The sequence below is a fragment of the Coenobita brevimanus genome, chromosome 44 (genome assembly GCF_032717465.1).
Source record: "Coenobita brevimanus isolate Jiangsu-jjx chromosome 44, ASM3271746v2, whole genome shotgun sequence".
Lineage (NCBI taxonomy): Eukaryota > Metazoa > Arthropoda > Malacostraca > Decapoda > Coenobitidae > Coenobita > Coenobita brevimanus.
This window is the reverse complement of record NC_136997.1, coordinates 18,246,525-18,268,691: the sequence shown is the minus strand read 5'-3', so window position 1 is coordinate 18,268,691 and position 22,167 is coordinate 18,246,525. Positions and strand designations below refer to the sequence as shown.

At 43.8% G+C, this 22,167-nt stretch overlaps 1 protein-coding gene across 1 annotated transcript in view; it reads right to left on the bottom strand.

The window, feature by feature from the left end:
- The window catches only part of LOC145397995 (glutamate receptor ionotropic, delta-1-like), a 262,257-nt gene extending 240,447 nt beyond the window's left edge, over positions 1–21,810 (bottom strand). Inside the window, exons 1-2 of the mRNA XM_080270962.1 lie at positions 21,429–21,810; positions 14,033–15,069 (exon numbers count right to left, since the gene is read on the bottom strand). Coding sequence (XP_080127088.1) covers positions 14,033–15,069; positions 21,429–21,810 — 1,419 coding nt within the window. The remainder of the gene's footprint in view (positions 1–14,032; positions 15,070–21,428) is intronic.
- Between the last annotated feature and the right edge of the window lie 357 nt (positions 21,811–22,167).

The following is a 22,167-nucleotide window of genomic DNA, read 5'->3' as shown; positions in this document are numbered from 1 at the left end:
CCAAGCTTCACTTCCATTCGTTAGCATTGGTATCACAATATTGTCATGTAGTAACTTTTCACTTCCATCCTTACTTTCCAGTTTCTTATCACTGTTTTCCAGGAACCAGCGACTTTTCTTCCTTGTTGTACCGTTTAAAGCACTTAGGCCTAATCCTCTAAATTTCCATTCTTACTAATCACACTACCTAAGTACTTAAACGCACTGACATTTTCCATTTCCTTCTCCTCCAATCTCACTGTACATTCATTGACTTCATTTCCCTTGAAGACCATAACTTTACTCTTCCCTACATTTACCTTTAGATTCCGTTTCTTACACACTTTCCCAATTGCAGCCACCAAGTATTGCAGCCCTCCTTCGTCTTCACTGAACAACACAGTATCATCTGTAAATAACAGTATAGTGAGTTTCCACACACTCCCCTCTCTCACCAGGGCCACTCCAACATCCACTGCCCTACCTTGTATCTCTTTTATAACCTCATCCATGTACAGATTGAACAACCATGGTGACAAAACACATCCCTGTTTCAATCCAAGCTTCAGATAGAAAAATTCACTCAGTTCACCATCCACACGCACTACAGCCTTAGCACCCTCATACATACTTTTCACAGCATTCAACAACTTCCCATCTACTCCATATATTCTTAATACTTTCCACAACTCTTGTCTAACCACCTTGTCGTATGCTTTCTCCAAATCCATGAAGGCTGCATACAAGTCTTTCCCTTCTCTAGAAACTATCCCACTAAAGATCTAAGAATGAATATCTGATCTACCCAACCTCTTTCCTAAAACCTCCCTTTTCTCCTCCAACTATTTCCTCCGTTATTTCCCTAACTCTGTCAATAAGTATCCTACCATATAAATTTCCTATTACATTAGTAAGAGAAATGCCCCTGTGATTACCACATACTTCCTTTTCCCCTTTACCTTTGTACAGGGGAATAATTATACCTGACTTCCAATCCTCTGGGACTCTATCTTACTCCCAAGCCAATCTGCACATTTTCCACATCCATTCTACTACTATCTCTCCCCCATGCTTCAGCATTTCACTGCACACACCATCAATTCCTGGAGCTTTCCCCATTTTAACTTTCTTAATTGCTGCCAGAACTTCCAACCTAATGATTTCTTCCTCTCTTCTCACATTCCTTCGTCTTCCAGCCATTCCCCAGCCACTTATACTTGTATTTCTTCTCTTATCTATATTCAACAATTCCTTAAAAAGTTCTCTCCATCTGCTCACATTTTCTCCCTTCTCCACTAGTAATCTACCATTTTTATCTTTCACTCCCAACTAACTTCTTTGGCACCCTGTCTAACTCTCTTTACGTCTTTGCAGAACATTTTCTTACATTCCCTCCACTTTATACTCAAATTCCTTCCAAATTCCTCATCCACTCTCTTCATACTCTCCCTTACTAATCTTTTCACCACTCTCTTCCTCTCTATATATAACTCTCTCTTTCATCTCTAAACTTCTTCCACGCCCCTATTTCTCATATACTCATTATATTATGTTTTCTTCTTTTGTGCCACAGCCTCTGTCACCCCTTCATTCCACAGTGCTGTTCCCTGCACCCCCATTCGTCTTCTCTTCACCCCACACTCCACCTCACATGCTGCACAGATTTTTTCTGTGAATACCTTGCACATATATTCCACGTCCCTCATCTGCTCCAATCCATATTTACCGAATCTCTCCTCTATGTTCCTCTTATATTTTCGCTTTTTTTCCATTCTCTTGTAACCCTTCCACCCTCCTTGTATGCACTACTTCCTCCTGCCCTTCCCTTCTTCTATTTCTCCTTTTCATTTGGACAATGATTCTGACCACCACCAAGTGGTCGTCAGAAAGTCCACTCCCCCAACATCTATATACTCTTGCATCCATTACACACCCTCTCATCCTGTCATCCACACACACACACAATCAATCATTGCTTTCCGTTCATTCAGTTCATCACCCATTCTTCTCGTCACTTGCCACGTGTACAATACATATGAATCATTTTCTGCCTGAAGAGGGTATTGGCTATCACAAACCCCCTCCCAACACAGATGTCCACTAAAGCACTGCCAATCTCATCCATCTCTACAAGCACACCCCACTCACCAAGTACTCCATCCACCTTCACATTCCTTTCTTTTCCATTCATATCTCCAGTCAAAAACACTCTCTATCTATCTATTTATTGCCAGACGCCTCAATCCCGTTCGGGGTGGCCACAAACAAATCGCCTCCACGTCGCCCTGTCCCCCGCCATTTCACTGTCCCGCTCCCAACTCACACACCCCTCTCTCATATACCTCTCCACCCCATCCCTCCATCTCATCCTCGGCCTCCCACTCCCTCTTCCCCCCTCCACCTCACTCACATACACTCTCTTCGTCAGTCTTTCACCCTCCATCCTCTCCACATGACCAAACCACCTCAGTGTATTCCTCCTAATACTTCCATGCATGCATCCACATGTGTCCAGAACTCTTCTCTCACTGTACTTGCACGATCTTGTGTTGGCGCACACATGCACACAATCCCCCACATTTGTAGTTCAGCTTTCAATCTTACCCACATAATCCTTGAGCCAACAGGTCCATACTCTCTTATATTCTCCTTCCATCTGTTACTCACAACAATACACATTCCTTAATTTCTCCTCTCATTCTCACCTACTCCTGGGCATATACCCCATCCATACTTCCATTCACACTCTCACCTTACCATTTAGGTTTAGTTAATCCACATATATTCACTTTTGCACCCTCAAGCACCTGGACAGTCTCTTTTTTTCACCTGATCATTTTCACCCCTTACATTCCATGTACGAGTAGCTATCCATACCATGCCCTTTGTTAGGTCCTTAGTTGTCATCTTTTAGTTAGTCCTTGTCCGAGGCTTCTGGTTTGTATTTTTAGTTTTTTTCTGGGGAGGGGCATTAACCCTCCACCAACCCACTTGTTGTCACATAGGGAACACGTGTTTGTTGGTTATAGAGTTACCACTCAGTGTTGTAAATGCTTTCCTGGTTTATAGGAAATCATTTGGCTTGCCACTCACTGTAGAGCTACAGTAAAATTAGAGTACCGCTACATTTAGCGGGAGGATGATGTATGTATTAGAATAAATCTCAAGCTGGCCCCTGTGTTTCCATCTCCCTCCTGGTTCTCAACCCAACATGGTGGAGTTATACAGCTGACCCAGGAGTGGCACCACGAGCGTTCGAGCAGGCAAACCCGGAGTCAGGAAACTGGTTCTGCTGCATTGCAGCAGGAGACCAAGCTCGCACCAACAGGTACAGTGTCCCACCACCCCAGCCACAGTCTCCAGGAATGGGGACAGCCTACATGCCGTTGTACCCAACTCTGCACCCAGAAGCACTAGGCCCAGTGGTGAGTGCATGCACCTCCAGTGGCTCCTCGTAAAGCTACTATGAGAATGTCACCATCTCAGTTTGAGGAGTGAGTTCATGACATAGAGTACTACAGCAGTGGTTGCAGGTGGGTCCCACCCTTGGCTGCGGATTACGTGAGACTGCTGTCTGCTCCTGAAGTGCAGCAATGCATGGATGCATGGATGGCCAAGCATAGATTCGAGGCCATGTGCACAGAGGAGGCCATCGGCATGGTAGGAGCATGGTGGTGGGCCACAGGTGCACTGTAGGGGCATAGTCAGACTTCTTCACACTCAAGCAGGAGCTCACTGATAATGTGTGCTCATATGTGGTAAAATGCAGAGCCAAGGCAGTGGAGTGTGATTTTAAGTGCCCTCAATGATCCATAAATTCTGACGATTTCATGCTATCAAAAAAGCTTGTGATGGGGTTGGGCAACCTCAGTATGAAAACAGAAGTGCCTTGGCAACTTTCGATGTTGCATTCTGTGGAAGAAATCACTAGTGCCTGTGAAGTGTTTGAATCGGCGGAGAAAATAGAGGGAGTGTGCGGCCTTAGTGAAGTGGCAGACGCTTCAGTGAGTGATGAAGAGCAAATGGAAGTAGCCAGTGCTGGTCGGGCGTGCCAGGCGGGTGGAAAGCCACCCCAGCCTCGTGCCCCTCCCCCACCAGCAAAGGGTTGCTGGAGGTGCGGTGGCAGCAAATGCAGCAGGGAGCGCCGATGCCCTACTGTCAAGGCCACCTGCCTCAGATGTGGGAAGGTTGGACACTTTCAGCGAGTGTGTAGGTCAGTGAGGTTGCCCAATCCCATTGAAACCACTGGCAGCATCATGGTAGCCAGCGCCGAGGAGTCAGCATGCCTCAGGGTGGAAGTGAAGTGTTATGACCCACCCACATCATGCAAGGTGACAGCAGTAGCTAACGCAGGTGCACAGGTGTGCATAGTGGGATGCCACCTCATGCAGGGCCTTGGGCTGACCGCGCGAAGTCTACAGACACCTACCGTGAGTATTAATCACCTCGCAGGCAGGAGCAAACTGATTATGGGATGCAAGGAACACAGCTTCATCATTGATGGAAGGTCTGCTAGGGTGACCCTGTGCTTCGCTGATGGGGTGCAGTGACTACATCTGTCGCTGCAGATGGACAAGGCACTGGGTGTGGTGCCACGTGACTTCCCCAATTTCCTTGTGACTGTAGAGGCCATTGAACGGATGGAGGAGCCCCCAGTCCCCGCCCAACCCGATGCTCCTCCATAAGCTCTGATGGAAGAAAATATGTACCTGTTGGAAAAGTAGTTCCTGGGGCACTTTGGGGGCACGACATTCGCAATGAACCGTGTCTCCCTGCAGGAAATGAAGGGGCCAGCCCACCACATCCACCTGTGCCGCTGTTCCAAACCCTACATGGTGCACACTCCAGCGTCAGTCCCCAAACCACTTCTACAACAAGGTTCACCAACAATTGGAAGAGGACATAAGAAAGGGTATCACTGAATCTGTACCAGCTGGAGAACCCACGGAATGGTGTTCTTGTATGGTGTTGGTGCCAAAGAAAGATAGGCTGCTGTGTAGAACAGTAGACTATCAGTGACTCAACCAGGCAAGCCAGTGGTAGTCCCACCACACCTGTCCTCCATTTGGCGCAGTCACCAGTGTGCCAAAGCACACATTCAAAGCAGCAGATGCTTATTTGGGATACACCAGATCCTCCTGGATGAGGAAAGCAAGAAGCTAACTACCTTCATCACCCTGTGGGGCTGCTTCTGCTATCGATGCACATTCATGTGCCACTGTGCAGGGGAGGAAGCCTTTACCAAGTGCTTCAATGATGCAACAGCAGAGATCCTCAGGAAACTGTAATGTGTTGACGACACACTCCTGCACGACTGTAGCATTGGTGATGCTTTCTGTCACGTTTCGTTCATTTTAAGATTTCCTTCACCTATAGTGGAGGCCAGGCCATACTTTCTGGCACACATGCCAGTTCTTGCGAATGTTTGCGGAAAACGGGATCATGCTCCACCCAAACAAGTTCTGCTTCTGCAGGAGAAGCGTGACCTTCCCAGGTTATCAGCTCAGCTGGGAGGAGTATCAACCTAGCCGGGACTTGTTAAGTGCATAACCAGTTTCTGGATGCCACCACGCCCCTCCCTCGGAGATATCCGATCATGGATTGGGCTGGTGAACCAGGTGGCGCCATTCCTCTGTGTTGCACCACTTACAGAGCCCTTCAGAGAATTACTGAAAAAACGTCAGGGAAAGTGGTGTACTGGGATGGCCAATTGCAGTCCATCTTCAAGTCAACAAAGGAGGCTATAGCCAAGCTTGTGGCGGAGGGCCTCCAGTACTATTACTCCACATTTCCCACAGCAGTGTTCACCGACTTTGTGGTCATGCACCAGTACTGCCAGTGTGTCTCAAGAGGCCCCCCTGTGCTGCAAGGGTGGCTGAAAACTGGCCCTATGCGGCAGCTGCCACCTAACAACAGCCGAGAAGAACTACTCAGCGTTGGAGGGGGAGGTCCTTGGCATTGCATGGTGCCAGAAAAAGATGAGCCTGTTTGTGGTGGGGTGTCCAGACTTCACCTTTATCACAGATCAACACGCACTCACAAAGATCTTCAAGGACAAAAAGCTGAAAGACATCAGCAACCTCCGTATACTCAACCTCAAGGAGAAGGCACTGATGAACTTATTTCACATAAAGTACCTAAAGGGGGAGGTGAACCGCACAGCAGATGCACTCTCAAGATATCCCATGCTGTGGGGTGGATTGGACAAGACAGACCTTGCGAAAGATGAGGCTGCATGTGCTGCGGTCACGGCAGCGATGGCTTGTGCCCTAGAAGACAAGGAAGGTGCCGTTGTGGACCTCCATCAAGTGGAGGAGGAAGCACTCCAGGACGAGGGCTACAGGCTCCTCCATAAGCATGTGAGCGCCAGGGACTGGGCCTACAAGAAGGACGAGGAGCCAATAGCACTCCACCCATACTACAGGATAAGGAGGCACCTGTCATGCCAGGGGGAAACTGTCATGTACATCAGTGACGGGGAGCACCTGCGACTTGTAATCCCCACAGCCCTACACTGTGCAGTCCTAGCCAACTTTCACACAGGTCACCAGGGCAGAGACTTCATGCTCAGGTGTGCCAGGTAATGCTGTACTGGCCCAGAATAGATGCTGATGTGGAGCAGAAGAGGAGGCACTGTCAAGTGTGCAAAATCAATGCCCCATGACAACCCATGGAAATTTGCTGCCCACACCCCCACCCGAGTACCCCTTCCAGCAAATAGTGGCTGACCTGTTCCAACTGGAAGGGGAAGAGTACATTGCTAATGCAGACAGGCTAACTGGCTGGCTGGAGGTGAAGCATCTGGCCAGGGGCACTGCCAGCTCATGGCTCACAACGGCCTATTTTGCAAGTCGTTTAAATAGTTTGGTGTCCCAGAGGTCCTGTTTCATGATGGGGGTACGAACCTCGTATGGGGAAATGAGGGCATTCCTATGCATTCCTATCCGTGTGGCGCATGCAGCTGAGGGTGTCATCGGCCCATTACCCACAGTCCAGTGGCCAAGCAGAGGCCACAATCAAGTCTGCCAAGAGGCTACTGAGGAGCAACATCAGCTCAGGAGGCTTCCTGGACTAGGATGCAGCAACACCTCAAACCCCCGCTACATGACACCAACTCGTCCCCAACCCAGCTGCTGATGGGACATCAGCCGAGAGACTCTGTGCCAGCTGCCAAAGAACACTGCAGGATCAGCAGGCGATGGGCCGGGATGCTGAGAAGCAGGGAACAGGCCATGGTCCACACTGGGGATGCAGCAACAATGAGATTCAACTAGTTGGTATAAAGCCTAGTCCCTCTCCACCCGGGTCAGTGGGTGTGCCTACAGAACCAGGGGCAATGGGACTGTGTCAGAGTTATCATTGACACCCCAGCCCCAAGGCAATACCTCCTGCACCTGGATGGCAGTGGGCGAGCCTCCTTCAAGAATCGCCAACACCTACACCCCTTCAAGGAGTCAGGGGAACAGACACCATGCACTCGAGGATGGTCCCTGGCAGGAGGCTGACCGCAGGGGGGAGACCCCTCAGCCTCTCCCTCCCCTAGAGAGGCTGCAATGCACTAGACACGCCCCAAGACACCTAGAAAACTATGTACTGTAACATTGCAGCATTTATTACCCCTGGGCATGTCAAGGTGTTTTGTAACGTACATGACCTTGTTGCACTCTTACCATGTTACCAGAGCAATGATTGCTCCAGTGCATGTAACTGAGTTCCTTATTGTGGCGATTGTGCCATTCTAAAGTCAGAATGTAAATGACATGTAAATTTTGCCAGCATTGTGTCATGCAATGCCTGGTCTCAAGTTAAGACGAGTGTCAGTATCTGCCCATTGTTTTGTTATTGCAGTGACCTCCCTCCTCCTCGACCAATGTGCTTTGTATCAGTACTGCAGGAAGTGGGGAGTTCTCTGCAATGGAGGAGGTGGTGTTGGAGTTTGAATTCATGTGGGAAGTTTCCCGCCACCACCTGTGCCTGGGGCCTGCTTGGCGCAGGCAGGCAGTCTGCCTTGGGCCACTCTAGAGAGAGGATGCACCCTTGCCTGAACATATTAGAATAATTCTCAAGCTGGCCTCACTGTTTCCATCTCCCTCCAGGTTCTCACCCCATCAGGTTCCTTCTTCTTTGAAACAAAAAAAAAAATTTATTGTGAGTGTCAACAGGCTCTTGTGGAGTGACAGGACAGTTTACTAAGATGATGTTATACTTGAGTGACCTCAGTGTAGAAGTAGGAGTGACAGAGTGTGCTGAAGAATTTTGTCAAAAATTGAATGACAAGTTGTGCTGAACTCTATCCAATGCAGTCTGGAAAAATGGTAAGGAAAACTGCTCTAGGTCAGTGATAATGGAGAAGACATGACGTTGTTCAAGTAAAGTGTTGAATGGAAAAGTAGACCCACGTGGCACTGAAGAATTATGAAATTTATAATGAAGAGTTCATAGAATGTGACGTGGAAAGACTGTTCCACTTTAGAAATGAGATCCCAGAATAATTTTTGTTAGTCGGTATTGTTACTGAACAAGCAAATAACACCGGTACATTAGTCAAAAACTGGCTGAATAGCCTTAGCCACAGGATGGAAAATAAAGAAAATTACAGCTTGGGACTACAAAAATCACAATTGACACGGAAATTAGTGTAGGGGAGGTAGAAGGACACAGAACAGGGGTGCTGCCAGGGATATCTTTCAGCTGCGTTCAGGTGTGGAAAATCTGAGGCTTAGAAGGGAAGCGGATGTATTCAGCAGAGAGGAAATCGAAGGAAAGATCACGAATGCCACGGTAATTGATAGAAACTAGCCAGACCGTGGTCCAGGGAACCTCAAATGGTCATCACCCTCATATGGGACAAGGGTGGGGATATTTCTTGCCCTGTGAGTTGAGGGCTCAGCGGTCATGCAATGTCCTATCATATACTATTAGTTAACTTTAAAGGATCGTCCTTACTAACGTAGGCAGATAATGTACTGAGGTACAGATGGAAAATTTGTTGAAATGAGTATGTTGCCTTATTCCTGCAAGAGAGCACTGACAAAAGACATTATTTTGTGTTCTGGTGGCGTGTTGGGTACTTTATCACTACCATTTGTATATGTATCTAAATGTTTCCTTTCTACAATGTCTCTACCTATCTATTGCTAGACTCCTTAATCCCGCATGGGGTGGCCACAAACAAATCGCCTCCATGTCTCCCTGTCCCCTCTATTTCACTGTCCTGCTCCTAACTCACACCCCCCCCTCTCTCAAATACCTCTCCACTCCATCCCTACATCTCATCCTCTGCCTCACCCTCCCTCACCCCCCCTCCACCTCACTCACATACACTCTCCTCGTAAGTCTCTCACCCTCCATCCTCTCCACATGGCCAAACCACATCAGCGTGTTCCTCCGATCGTTTCCTATCACATCCACATCCACACCACAACTCTCCTTTATATATCCATTTGTCAGCCTGTCTTTCCATGTGACTCCACAGTCTCCTCTTAAATAACTCAATTCCACCGATCTCAGTCTTGACTTGTATCCTTCCAACAACATCCAAGCTTCAATTCGATATGTTAGAGTTGGTATCACAATACAGTCATGTAGTAACTTTTTCAGTTCCATGTTCACTTCCCTGTTCCTTATCATTGCTTTCAAGGAACCAGCAACCTTTCTTCCTTGTTGTACCCTTTCAAGCACTTCATGCTCCAAACTTCCATCCTTACTCACCACACTCCCCATGTACTTAAATGTACTCATATTTTCCATTTCCTCAGCATCCAACCTCACTGTACCTTCACTGACTTAACCACTCTCATAGACCATTGCTTTACTCTTCCCTACATTCACCTTTACATTCCGTTTCTTACACACTCTCCCAAACTCATCCACCAAGCCTTGCAGCTCTCCTTCGTCTTCACTTAACAACACAGTATCATCTGCAAACAACAGTACAAGGAGTTTCCAAACACTACCCTCTCTCACTAGGGCCACCCCAACATCAACTGCCCTACTTTGTACCTCTTTTATTACCCCATCCATGTACAGATTGAACAACAATGGAGACATGACACATCCCTGTTTCAACCCAACCTTCAAAGAGGAAAAATTCACTCAGTTCACCATCCACACACACTGCAGGCTTAGCACCATGATACATACTCTTCACAGCATTCAGCAACTTCCTGTCTACTTCATATACTCACAATACTTTCCACAATCATTGTCTATCCGCCCTGTCATATGCTTTCTCCAAATACATGAAGGCCACATACAACTTCTTCCCCTTCCCTAGAAACTTTTCCACTGAAGATCTAAGAATGAATATCTGTTCTACCCAACCTCTTCCCTTCCTAAAGCCTCCCTGTTCTTCTCCAACTAATTCGTCTGTTATTTCCCTAACTCTGTCAATAAGTATCCCACCATACACACACTTTTCCTATAACACTAAGAAGATAAATGCGCCTATGATTACCACACACTTCTTTTTCCCCTTTTCCTTTGCACAAGGGATAAATTATGCCTGACTTCCAATCCTCCGGGACTCTACCTTCCTTCCAGGCCAATCTGCACATTTTCCACATCCATTGTTCTACTATCTCTCCCCCATATTTCAGCATTTCACCACACACTCCTTCAATTCCTGGGGCTTTCCCCAATTTGACTTTCTTCATTGCTTTCACAACTTCTATCTTACTGACTTCTTTTTCTCTTCCCACCTCCCTCCTTCTCCCGGCCATTCCCCAGCCACTTATACTCGCAATACTTCCATTCTCTATGTTAAACAGTTCCTTAAAGTGTTCTTTCCATCTGCTCAATTTCTCTCCCATCTCCACTAGTGATCTACCATTTTTATCTTTCACTCCTCTGTTAATTTCACTGCCATTTTGTCTTACTCTCTTCACCTCTTTCCAGAACATTTTCTTACAGTGCCTCCCCTTTACAATCATATTCCTTCCAAATTCCTCATACACTCTCTTCATACTCTCTCTTACTAATCTTTTCACCTCTCTCTTCCTTTCTACATATAACTCTTTCTTCCACCTCTGAACTTCTTCCACTCCCCTATTTTTCATCCATTCATTGTATGCTTTCTTCTTTTGTGCCACAGCCTGTCTCACCTCTTCATTTCATCATGCTGTTCTTTGCACCCCCTTCCATCTTCTCTTCACTCCTGCATGAGGTGACCAGAGTCCCGCTTTTAGGCGAGACAGTCCCACTTTTTTTACGTCTGTCCCGCTTTTTAAATTGTGACTAAAATGTCCCGCTTTTTAAACAAATTATCTTAAATGTCCCGCTTTTAGAAAATTACTATTACATTAGATATATAATGACCTTCTTTTATGAAATTAAGATGAATTTGTAGAATTATGCATATTCCAAACCAAATGAAATACCGAATTGTTAATAAATGTAATACTCACTAACCGGTAACTTTGGTCGGCCCATTCACCATACCGTATGGTATGTTCGCATTGTTCGTTTGAGACGTTAGTGTTTGATTATATATATATATATATATATATATATCCGTGATAATGTCCCGCTTTTAGCTCCAGTAAATCTGGTCACCTTACCCATGCACCACATCACATGCTTCACATATTTCTTCTGTGAATATTTTGCACACACCTTTCACGTCCCCCATTTGCTCCAATCATATTTACCCAATCTTTCCTTCACTTCTTTCTTATAGTATGCCTTTTTCTCATCCTCTTGTAACCTTTCCACTGTCCTTGCAACTACTCCTTCCTCCCATCCTTCCCTTCTTCTATTTCTCCATCTTACTTGGATCTTGATTCTGGCCACCACCTAGTAGTGGTCAGAAAGTCCACTCACCCAACCTCCATAAGCTCTTGCATCCGTTACACATCTTCACATCCATTCATCCACACACTTATAATTAATAATTGTCTTCCTTTCATTCAGTTCACAACCCATCCTTCTCATCACTTGCCATGTATACCTGTGGATTAATTTGTGCTTGAAGAGGGTATTGGTTATCACCGACCCCCTCCCAGCAGAAATGTCCACTAAAACACTACCATTCTCATCTATCTCAGCAGGCACACCCCACTCATCAACTATTCAATCCACCTTCACATTCCCTACTTTACCATTCATATCACCGATCAAAAACACTCTCTCATTCCTTCCAAACTTTTCCATGCACATTTCTGCAATTGTCCAGAACTTTTCTCTCACACTGCTTGCACAATCTCAGTTGGCACATACATGCACACAATCGCCCACGTTTGTATTCCAACTTTCAATCTTACTCACATAATCCTTGAGCCAACTGATCCATACTCTCTATGTTTTTCTTCCATCTTATATTCTCAACAATACACATTCCTTGTTTTGCCCTCTCATTCTCATCTACTCCTGCAAATATACCCCAGCCATACTCCCATCCTATCGCATTCTCTCCTCTCCATTTAGTTTCTACTTACTCCACATACATCCACTTTCGCACCCTCAAGCACCTGGACAATCTCTCTCTCTTTCACCTCATCATTCGCATCTCTTTCATTCCATGTCGCGTTCCATACCATGTCCTTTGTCCGGTCCTTGGTCATCATCTTTTAGTCAGTCCTTGTCCGGGGCTTCTTGTTCATCTTTTTAGCTAGTTGTTTTCCAGGGAGGGGCACTAACCCTCCGCCAATCCATTTAGTCGTCTCATACAACAAGCAGGGATACTGGAAGTATATTCTTGAAATACCCCCTACCCCCTGGGGGGTAGGGGGGTTTTCAAGACACCTTTATCAGTATGGTGCTTTCCCTGTCAGTAACAACACTGATTTCTTGATTGAAATACTTGCGGTAGGCTTCACTTTCTACTATTTACAGAGCATATCACAGTATATACAATATACACAGCAAGGGATACAGGTATACTCCTAACGAAAATGTGGAAGGTGATGTTGTTTTGCTTCAAGGAGGGCAAGTGCTTATACCACAACTCAGGCAAACTGATTCCAATGATATCTAGCGAGTGCACACTTTAATATAGAAAGTATATTGGTACCCTTGTCACACTAGAAGGTAGAATCTAAACAGTTAAAGCTAGCCTGAAAACAATTAACCCGAGGCATCCCATCGACGTATGGGTACATTGCAACATTTTGTCCTAGCTAGTCCCAGCGACGTACTGGTACGTCGTGCAATTGCAAAGTTCATAATTTGCTCAATTTTAAATTTTCCCGAGTGATTTTTGGTATGTATACACGGGACACCTTCCTCTATTCCTCTACAAGATGGCAGGCAGGGACAATGCCTTACACTGCATAACCTCCCCCTCCTCCCCCCGCACGCCATAGTCTCGGCAATTCACCTGTTACCAGTGACCTGGCCAATGAAGACATTCAGGGCCAGAGTGATTCCTCAATCGATGACAATGTGGAGGACAAAGTTTACATAGCATTAGAGGAAGAAACAGTCAGAAATGATGATCAGGTAATGTTACCAAAAAAGGTCAGGTATGCTGATGAGTTAGTCAGTGAAACAGTGCTTATAATGCCTATATTACTGTTTGAAAACCAATATACTCTCTTACTACATATAAATTCGTACCAAATAAATAAATAAATACCATTTATGAGTGATGTGGAATAGTTACCCTCCCATAGAACTCGTTTTCTTTGGAGCAAGCCTGATATAAAACCCAGTAAGGTAAGGAGGTACTGCTACCTGTATCGAGTATTTTAAGCCTCAGGTGAGCGATTTCTCTATGAATTTTCGATGTTTCTCACCAAAAGCGGAGGTTTTAGCCAAAAAAAAAAAATCCAATATAGATCGGGATTGGGGGGTGTCGGAGATGCGAAATAGCTCGGGACGTGACGGGTTAAAAAATGGTGTTCGGTTGAGGATGAAATATAAAGCTACGATATAAACAAACTACAGTTCACTGTCAGAGTAAATAATGCAGCCACACTGAGCATAAACAGTACCTCTTCTGTAATAGAAGTATATGAAAGCAATGATGACGAGTGTAAAGTGCATATCTGTTAATGAAGGGTGAGTTGTGGTGTCACAGGGAAAGAAAGTGCTGGCTGTGTTTGTGATACGTCACCTTGAGAGTGATACCAGTAGGGTCACTGGTGTGATGTAGTCTGCGAAGGATGAAAGCCAATGGAATGGAAATCACCACAGTGGTGACAAACACCAAACCCCATGCTACTGGGGAGAAAGGATAAAGGATGTTCCTCCACTGGGCTAATGGTTGAGGTACTTCCAGGACTATTCCAAAACCACTTTCCCAATATGGGTAAGTCGAATCAAAGTCGCTCATTGAATCAGGAGCGATGAACTGTGTGTTGATCACCAGATCTTTATCTTTGTACATCAGCTCATGAAACATCCCCACCCATGTCCCATTCCGTTTGACTCCCCACACTACCTCATCCATCTGGACAAACTTTGTTCGAAAGTTAAGTTTATTACCAATAATCTCTGTAGCTTCTGCGTTGGCTCCAATACAATCGCCTGCCATATTTTTTCTGTCAAAGTATATGAAAGGTTCATCATAGCATAGCAATGGCACCTTCAAAACTTGACCTCCAAAGTCATGGAAGCGGGGAGGCAACAGTGCCTCCCGACTGTGAAATTTGTCAGGATTCCAGATTCCTAGTGTTATCTTTTTGACTGAGTGGTGTACATCTGTAGGTCTGGAGGTGTAGGCAAGAAGGTGGGGTCGGCTGACATTGGCAGCTGGCTGGAGCAGCAGGATGAACCTGGATCGCTGGATGATGGTCTGGCTGAGGACGATGGTGGTGTTGAGGTTCGGGTCCAGGCAGAAGAGGACGAGGTAGCTGGGGTTCCAGTGTCTGCTGTCTGCCAGGGGGAGAAGGAAGGCGGTGGGGTCGTGTTGGAAGAGGAGGATGGCAGTGAGGAGGGAACCCTGTGTGTGGTGGGCGGGATGGTCTGTGTGGAGAAGTGAGAGTTGGGTGGCTAGGAGGACGGGTGTGTGGGAAGCTCCCACTGCCGACACCACGCTGCCCACATCCAGTAAACGTTGACTCAGGTCATCTGTGACCAGCAGGAGATCGTGGCCATGCAGCGGCCCTGACACAAGCATGCTGAGTGCGTCCTGAGCCAGGAATATGTTTTCTGGGGAAGAAGAGAATAAAACTAGTTGTTGCTATGTAATCGATCATGTGGTGCAGCAGACAGAGGGACTGAGTTCCATCATCTCTTCTCCTTTTTGCTGATGTTGAACTGCTTTCTATTAAAAAAAAAAAAAAAAAGAAAATGGTGGTGGGAGGTGAACAAGAGAAAAATATAGTGATCAGATCATTGAAAATCTGCTAAGAGCATACAGGAAATGCTTGGCTAAAAATGCTTGATCTGTATACGTTTAACACTGGTGATAATTAGAAAGATTTGGGGTGATAAGTAGAGGCTGAACAACCAGAAAAATAAATGGATAAAATTGTTTCCTTAGATGCCAGAATGTATTTATAGTAAAATGACAAAGGAATGCAATGAGAATGAAACAAAAGCATTTGCGGCCCGAATGGTAATCGCCCTCCAAAATATGTTGATGGCCAAGAGAAAATCTACCTACAAACCAAATTTGATGAATATTCTCAAATCTCTATGGAATTCAGTCACTGCCTTTCACAAGAAGCCAATCCATAATAAAGAACATAGGGAGGCTGGCAATCGGTCGTATTTCGTAAAAGTCTTACATAAAATAATAGGCTTCCATCATCCAAATAGTGGCTATTTCCTTAACCCGGCCCATCCTGGCCAATTTTCCACAACTGATCCCCCCCCAATCCTGGCAGTTATTAGAAAAGTGTTTTTTTTTTGGCTAAAACCTCCGGTTTTTAGAGAAACATCGAAAATTCAGAGAGAAAGTGCTCAGTTGAGTTTAGAAATACCAAAAACAGGTACAATACCCCCAGCTTGGTACCATGTTCCCTCATGCCAGGCTCCAGAGAAAACGACGTCTTGGGAGGGGTAACAATTTCGAACCACTCATTATACATAAATATTTATTTATTTGATACGTATTAATATGTAGTACAAGAGTATATTGGTTTTCAGACAATAATATAGGCTAAATAAGCATTGTTCACTCACCAAAAACATCAACATATGGCACTTTCTTTTATGAGGTTACCACCTCATCACTTCTGCTTGTTTTTTCCTCTGGCTTATTTCTTCCTCTGGCTTTTTTCTTCCTTTGTTCTCCACCTCAGGAATCATTTTTGCCTTGAATTTTGTCATTGGAGAGACCATGGTGCGACACGTCTTTACTGGCCAGGTCAGTGCTAACAGGTGAGTTGCCGAGAAAATGGCGTGCAGGGGGGGGGAGAGGGGGTCAGGTGGGGCCAGGTATTATCTTTGCCTGGCACTGGGTAGAGGAAGGTCTTCCACATATGCCTACCAAAAATCACCCGAGAAACTTGAAAAATGTGCAATGATGGACCTCGCAATTGCAAAATGTATGGATACGTCGTCGGGTGTCAGCATAACAAAACGTGGTGATGTATCCATACGTCGTCGGGACGCGGCGGGTTAAGATTTGGTGAGAATTCATCCATAACTTTTTGAGATATTTAGGCAACACACACACACACACACACACACACACAGGAGAAGAAGAAGAGAAGAAATTTTTTTTACAAAGTAATAGGATTGCAGGTACGAATGTGGTACACAAACAGGATGGAATAAAAAGGAGGAAGATAGTAAAACCATGTCATGACAAGTATATAAACAAGATGATAAAGTTGATGTACTCAAATGTGGATGGAATAGTATCTAAATTACTAGAGATGAATGATTATGTTAGAGAAAATGAACCACAAATAATATGCCTAAATGAAACAAAATTAATACCAAGGATATCCAATGACATACTAAACCTTTAGGAATACAATATATGGAGAAGAGGCCGAAATTTAAAAAAAGGAGGAGGAATTATAATATTAACTAAGAAAAATGTAAAAGTCAATGAAATAAAACTAGATATACCATCACAAGTAGAATTGATTGCAGTAGAGATCAACACATCTGAAGGGAAAGTAATTGTAGCCAATTTGTACATGCCACCCAGATCAAACACATGGGAAAGAGACGAATATGAGGACCTAGCAGAGAATACAATTCAGATTTTAAGATCATTATTACATAAAAGGGAAGAGAAATCGGAAAAAATTATACTAACTGGAGAGTTTAATACAAATATAAATTGGAATACTCTAGATATAATTAGCCAAGAAAGCTGTTGGGACCAAAAGCTCCTGGATCTCGTGCAAGAGTTTTTCCTAACGTAACATGTGAGGGAAACCACCAGAAAAAGAGGACTCGATGTACCTTCAGTGCTAGATCTAATATTTACTAGGCAAGAAAATGATATTGACAGATTAATATATCACCCTCCACTCGGCAAAAGCGATCATACAGTACTAAATTACAACTTCAGGATAGCATATGCCATAGTTAACAGCAATGAAAGTTACAAAAAGAGCCTAAACTATAAAAAGGGAAATTATCAAGACCTAAAGAAATATTTCTTAGAAGTTGATTGGGAAAATGATCTTAGAGGACAAGATTTAAATTATGTATATAAAAAATTGTGAATTTTATGAAACAGGAGTCCAGAAGTACATCCCACAGCACAAAGAAGCAGATAAGAAGATGCAGAAATGGTTCAATACAGAATGTAAAAAATCAAAAGAAAGAAGAGATTTGTTGTGGAATAGATACAGAAGACACAATAGTGAAAGGGCGTATAATAATTACAAACAGGCAATAAACGATTATACAAGAATAAGGAGGGAAGCCCAAAAACAGTTTGAGGAGGATATTATAAATAAAAGTAGTGATCAACCAAAGCTGTTTTACAGCTATATCAGAAGCAAAACCAAAGCAAAAGATATCATACAATCCATTACGGATGAGGGAATCACTTATACACAAGAGAAAGATATTTGTGAAGCACTAAATAAGAATTTCCAATTAGTTTTTACAAAAGAAACAAAATTTGAGAGGGACTATGTGGAACATGCATGTCCACACATACTACCAGATATACAAATAGCAGAAAAAGTAATACAGGAAGAGTTAAGTAAATTAGACAGAGGAAAAGCGAGTGGTCCTGATGAAATTTCATGTTGGGTACTACGAGAATGTGCAAAGGAGTTAAGTAAACCATTATTTTTAATTTTCAAAAATCCTTCAGTCAAGGTAAACTACCTGATATTTGGAAAAAAGCAAATATTGTCCCCTTATTCAAGAAAGGAAATAGACAAAATCCACTCAACTACCGACCAGTATCACTGACCAGTGTTGTAAGCAAGGTATTAGAAAAGCTTATAAGAAAAGCTTGGGTAAATCATCTAGAAGAACACAGTATGATAACAGAAAGAAAGTTTGGTTTCAGAAAAGGAAAGTCATGTGTAACTAATCTGTTGAGCTACTATGACAGAGTAACAAACACAATACAGGAAAGAGAAGGATGGGTGGATAGTATCTATTTAGATTTCAAGAAAGCTTTTGACACAGTACCACACCAAAGACTTTTATGGAAACTGTACCATCAAGGAGGAATTCGAGGCAGACTGTTTTGTTGGATGCAAGATTTTCTCATAAAAAGAGAAATGAGAACAGTACTAAGAGGAAAATACTCATCATGGAAAGAAGTGACTAGTGGAGTACCACAGGGTTCAGTGCTGGCACAATCATGTTTTTAGCGTATATAAATGATATAAATAGTTACACTGGAAATGAGAGCTATCTGAATATGTTTGCAGATGATGCAAAAATACAAAGGAGAATTACTAACACAGACTCTTGTAAAGAGCTACAAGAAGAATTAAATAAACTTCATGAATGGAGTAATACATGGCAAATGGAATTCAATGTGGACAAGTGTCATGTAATCAACTTTGGTAAAAGTGGAAAAAGACCTGATGGGATTATAAGTTAGGAAATAAAACCCTATAAACATCAGAAAGAGAGAAGGACCTAGGTGTGATTATCAATAACAGACTATTTCTGGATGACCACATCAGCGAAAGGGGACGGAACATGTATACACTGCTTGCAAATATGAGAATAGCATTCACATACATAAATGAACACATGCTAAGAAGGATAATAACATCATTCATTAGACCAACCTTGGAATATGCATCAGTAGTCTGGAGTCTTTATCTCAAAAAACACATTGACAAGATTGAAAAAGTTCAAAGGGCCCTACAAGATGGATACCAAGCTTAATTAAGGGACCTAAGCTACGAAGAAAGACTAAATAAACTGAATCTACCAATGCTACAGGAGAGAAGGAAAAGAGGTGACATGATTATGCTATATAAGTGCATATCAGGGAAGGAGAAAATAGACATAAATGATTACTTAACATATGGAGAAGCATCAGCAAGAGGACACTGCAAAAAACTGCGTAAGAAGAGAGGTGATAAAGACGTAAGGAAATTCAGTTTCCCAAACAGAGCAATTGATCAATAGAATGCACTACCGAATGAAATAGTGTGTGCCAAAACAATTCACAAATTTAAGGATATGTACGATAAATTTGGTTTAAGACACGAGACAGTACGAGCTTGACTCATTCCTGTAAAGATACACTTAGGTAAGAACAATTAGGTAAGGTAAGAACACACACACACACACACACACACACACACACACACACACACAAACTATACTGCCTCGCCTTATTAAAAGCTGGAAATGATAAAAAATCATGCTGGAAACAATAAATATGGAAGACAATCAATCCGAAGTACCAGGTGTAGCAGTAATGCTTGTAGTCCAAGTTCATCTGAAACGCGAACCTGGTGGACTGCTGGTTGCAGCTGCTATTCTCTGACAGTCCACCATCCTCCAGTCGGGGGACAGGGAGCTGAGGCTCTTTTCAATGAATAGGGACAGAACTGCCCAAAAATATCGGTGTCATAGCAAGAAAGAGTCTTCTCCAGCACCGGAAAGTTCTTTGGAATTATAAAACATAGCTTGTAAAAGAGTTGACAGGTATTTAGTGTGAAACAAAAAAAAGGGATTTGCCTAGGATAAATGTGAAAAATGGGGGAGGCGGTGGCAGAATCGGTAGAGAGGCGGCCTGCAGTCCTAATAAACCCAGGTTTGAATCCCAGGTGGGGGAGGGGAACAGTTTATGGATGTGAATTTCGTAAAAAGCAGATTTCCTGATTTACTAGATGTCCAGCTGACATGTCATAAAAGTACCGCCGCTAATACCAGTACACCAGTCCTGTATGAGACGGTCCTAGCATGTTTTCAATATGGATGATGGGTGTTAGTGCCGAAGTGGTGACATGTGGAGATGTAGGAGGACTAGTGGGCCCCGAGAAGTACTCGGACTTGAGGATAGGTCCTGAAGCCTTTGTCCAGAGTCGAACAAGTAAAAAGAAAAAAAAAAGGTCGAAGAATGAGGAAGATATGGAGGAACTATTATAAGACACTTGCAAGTGAACAGGACTCGACTTGGCAATACAAAAAGGAAGAAACGGATTCCAGAGAATAATAAAGCTGCAAAAATGAAGAATGATGTAAACAAAGCCTGATGAATAGGAAGACAGTATATATTTGATGCCAGCGAGAGCCATTTTCGGGAGATAAGGAAATGAAGTGAAAATTTAGAGAACTATATGTAAGAAATGCTGTAATAAGGCAGGTATTGGAAAAATCGCGTGAGAATGGCTGTAATAAATGTATGGAGAGTATTCCTGTAAAACTTGTCAATTAAAGCACCAGTTAAAGGTACAGGCCTTTTTATTTTCGTATGTGTAACGTTTCGCCATGTTCCGGGCTTGTTCACACTCTAGTCATTTCTGCATAAACATTGTCTATATATAATACTCACAGGCCTGTTTTCATGGATTGGGGAAGGTGTTAGGGTTATTGCTAGTAGTAGTACTTCCACTATTGTTCCCACACACTCAAAGCACAAACATAGATACTTGATCAAGCATGTATATGAGGTCTGTTCAGAAAGTATCTGACCTTTCGCTCTAAAAAAAAATTAATAGCCAGCCTATCGAGCTAGGACATTAATGTTCCTCAAAGTCGGTTTTTGGTATCTCCTTCAGGTGCTTCCTTGCATTTGTCATGATCTCTTCTCTCATTTCAAACCGGGAACTCTTCAATGGATTTTTGAGCTTGGAGAACAACCAAAAGTCACTCGGAGCCATGTCTGGCGAGTAGACAGCCTGCCAGACCTACAGCATGTTGTGCATGGCCAAAAATTCCTGAATCAATTTGACAGGAATGGGCCTCTTTCCAATGGTCTGTTCTCTTCCTCCGAACTGTGTCACGAGGATGACGGATAACGTCGGGGAAGTAATGTCTCTTGATAGTCTCACATTCTGGAGTGTATTCGTGATGCACAACAAAGTAGTTGAATAAAAAAAGAAAAAAAAATCAACATTCATGTAATCTTGCTGCGGACCTCTTGTGCTTCTTTAGCCAAGGCGAACTTGCGTGCATCCACTCGGATGACTGTGCTTTGATTTCTGGGTCGTACCCCGCATGCACAAAAGTCTCATCGCCGATAATAACTGTCTTCAGAAAGTCTGGATCGCGATATGCACACTCCGACATGTTTTGGCCAACGTTCATCCACAGAGATTGTTGTTCATGTGAATGGAGCTTTGGAACAAAACTGGCAGCAGCTCTTTGCATTCCCAAACCATCCATTAAAATTTCGTGTGCTGATTCATTGCTGATTCCAATTTCATTAGCAATTTCTCTGACAGTCAACCGACAATTTCCCATGACCAAATCGCAGATTTTCTTCACATTTTCAGCACTGCTGCATGTTGATGGCCTCCCAGAACATGGAATGCCCTCAACTGGCATTCGGCTATTTTTTAAGTGATTGTACCACTCTTATATTTGCGGTGCCTCCATGGTTTCATTCCCTAAAACTTGCCGGATTTTCCTGATAGTTTCAACTTGGGCAAAATTTTATGCAATAACGTTGATTTTTTCGGTTATCGTGACGAGAGCGGGAATACGACAAGAGTAAGGTGCATGACCATGAATACTGGCCGACTAACAGCCACTGAGTCACTCGTGGCGACTGGCATTAATCACGCATGCACACGAAACTCCTGCAGTGCACTACACAAAACCCTTCCCCTATCCTCCTACTTGCTGGTGAGAAAAAGATGAGATCAGATACATTCTGAACAGACCTCGTACTCAACCACCCGA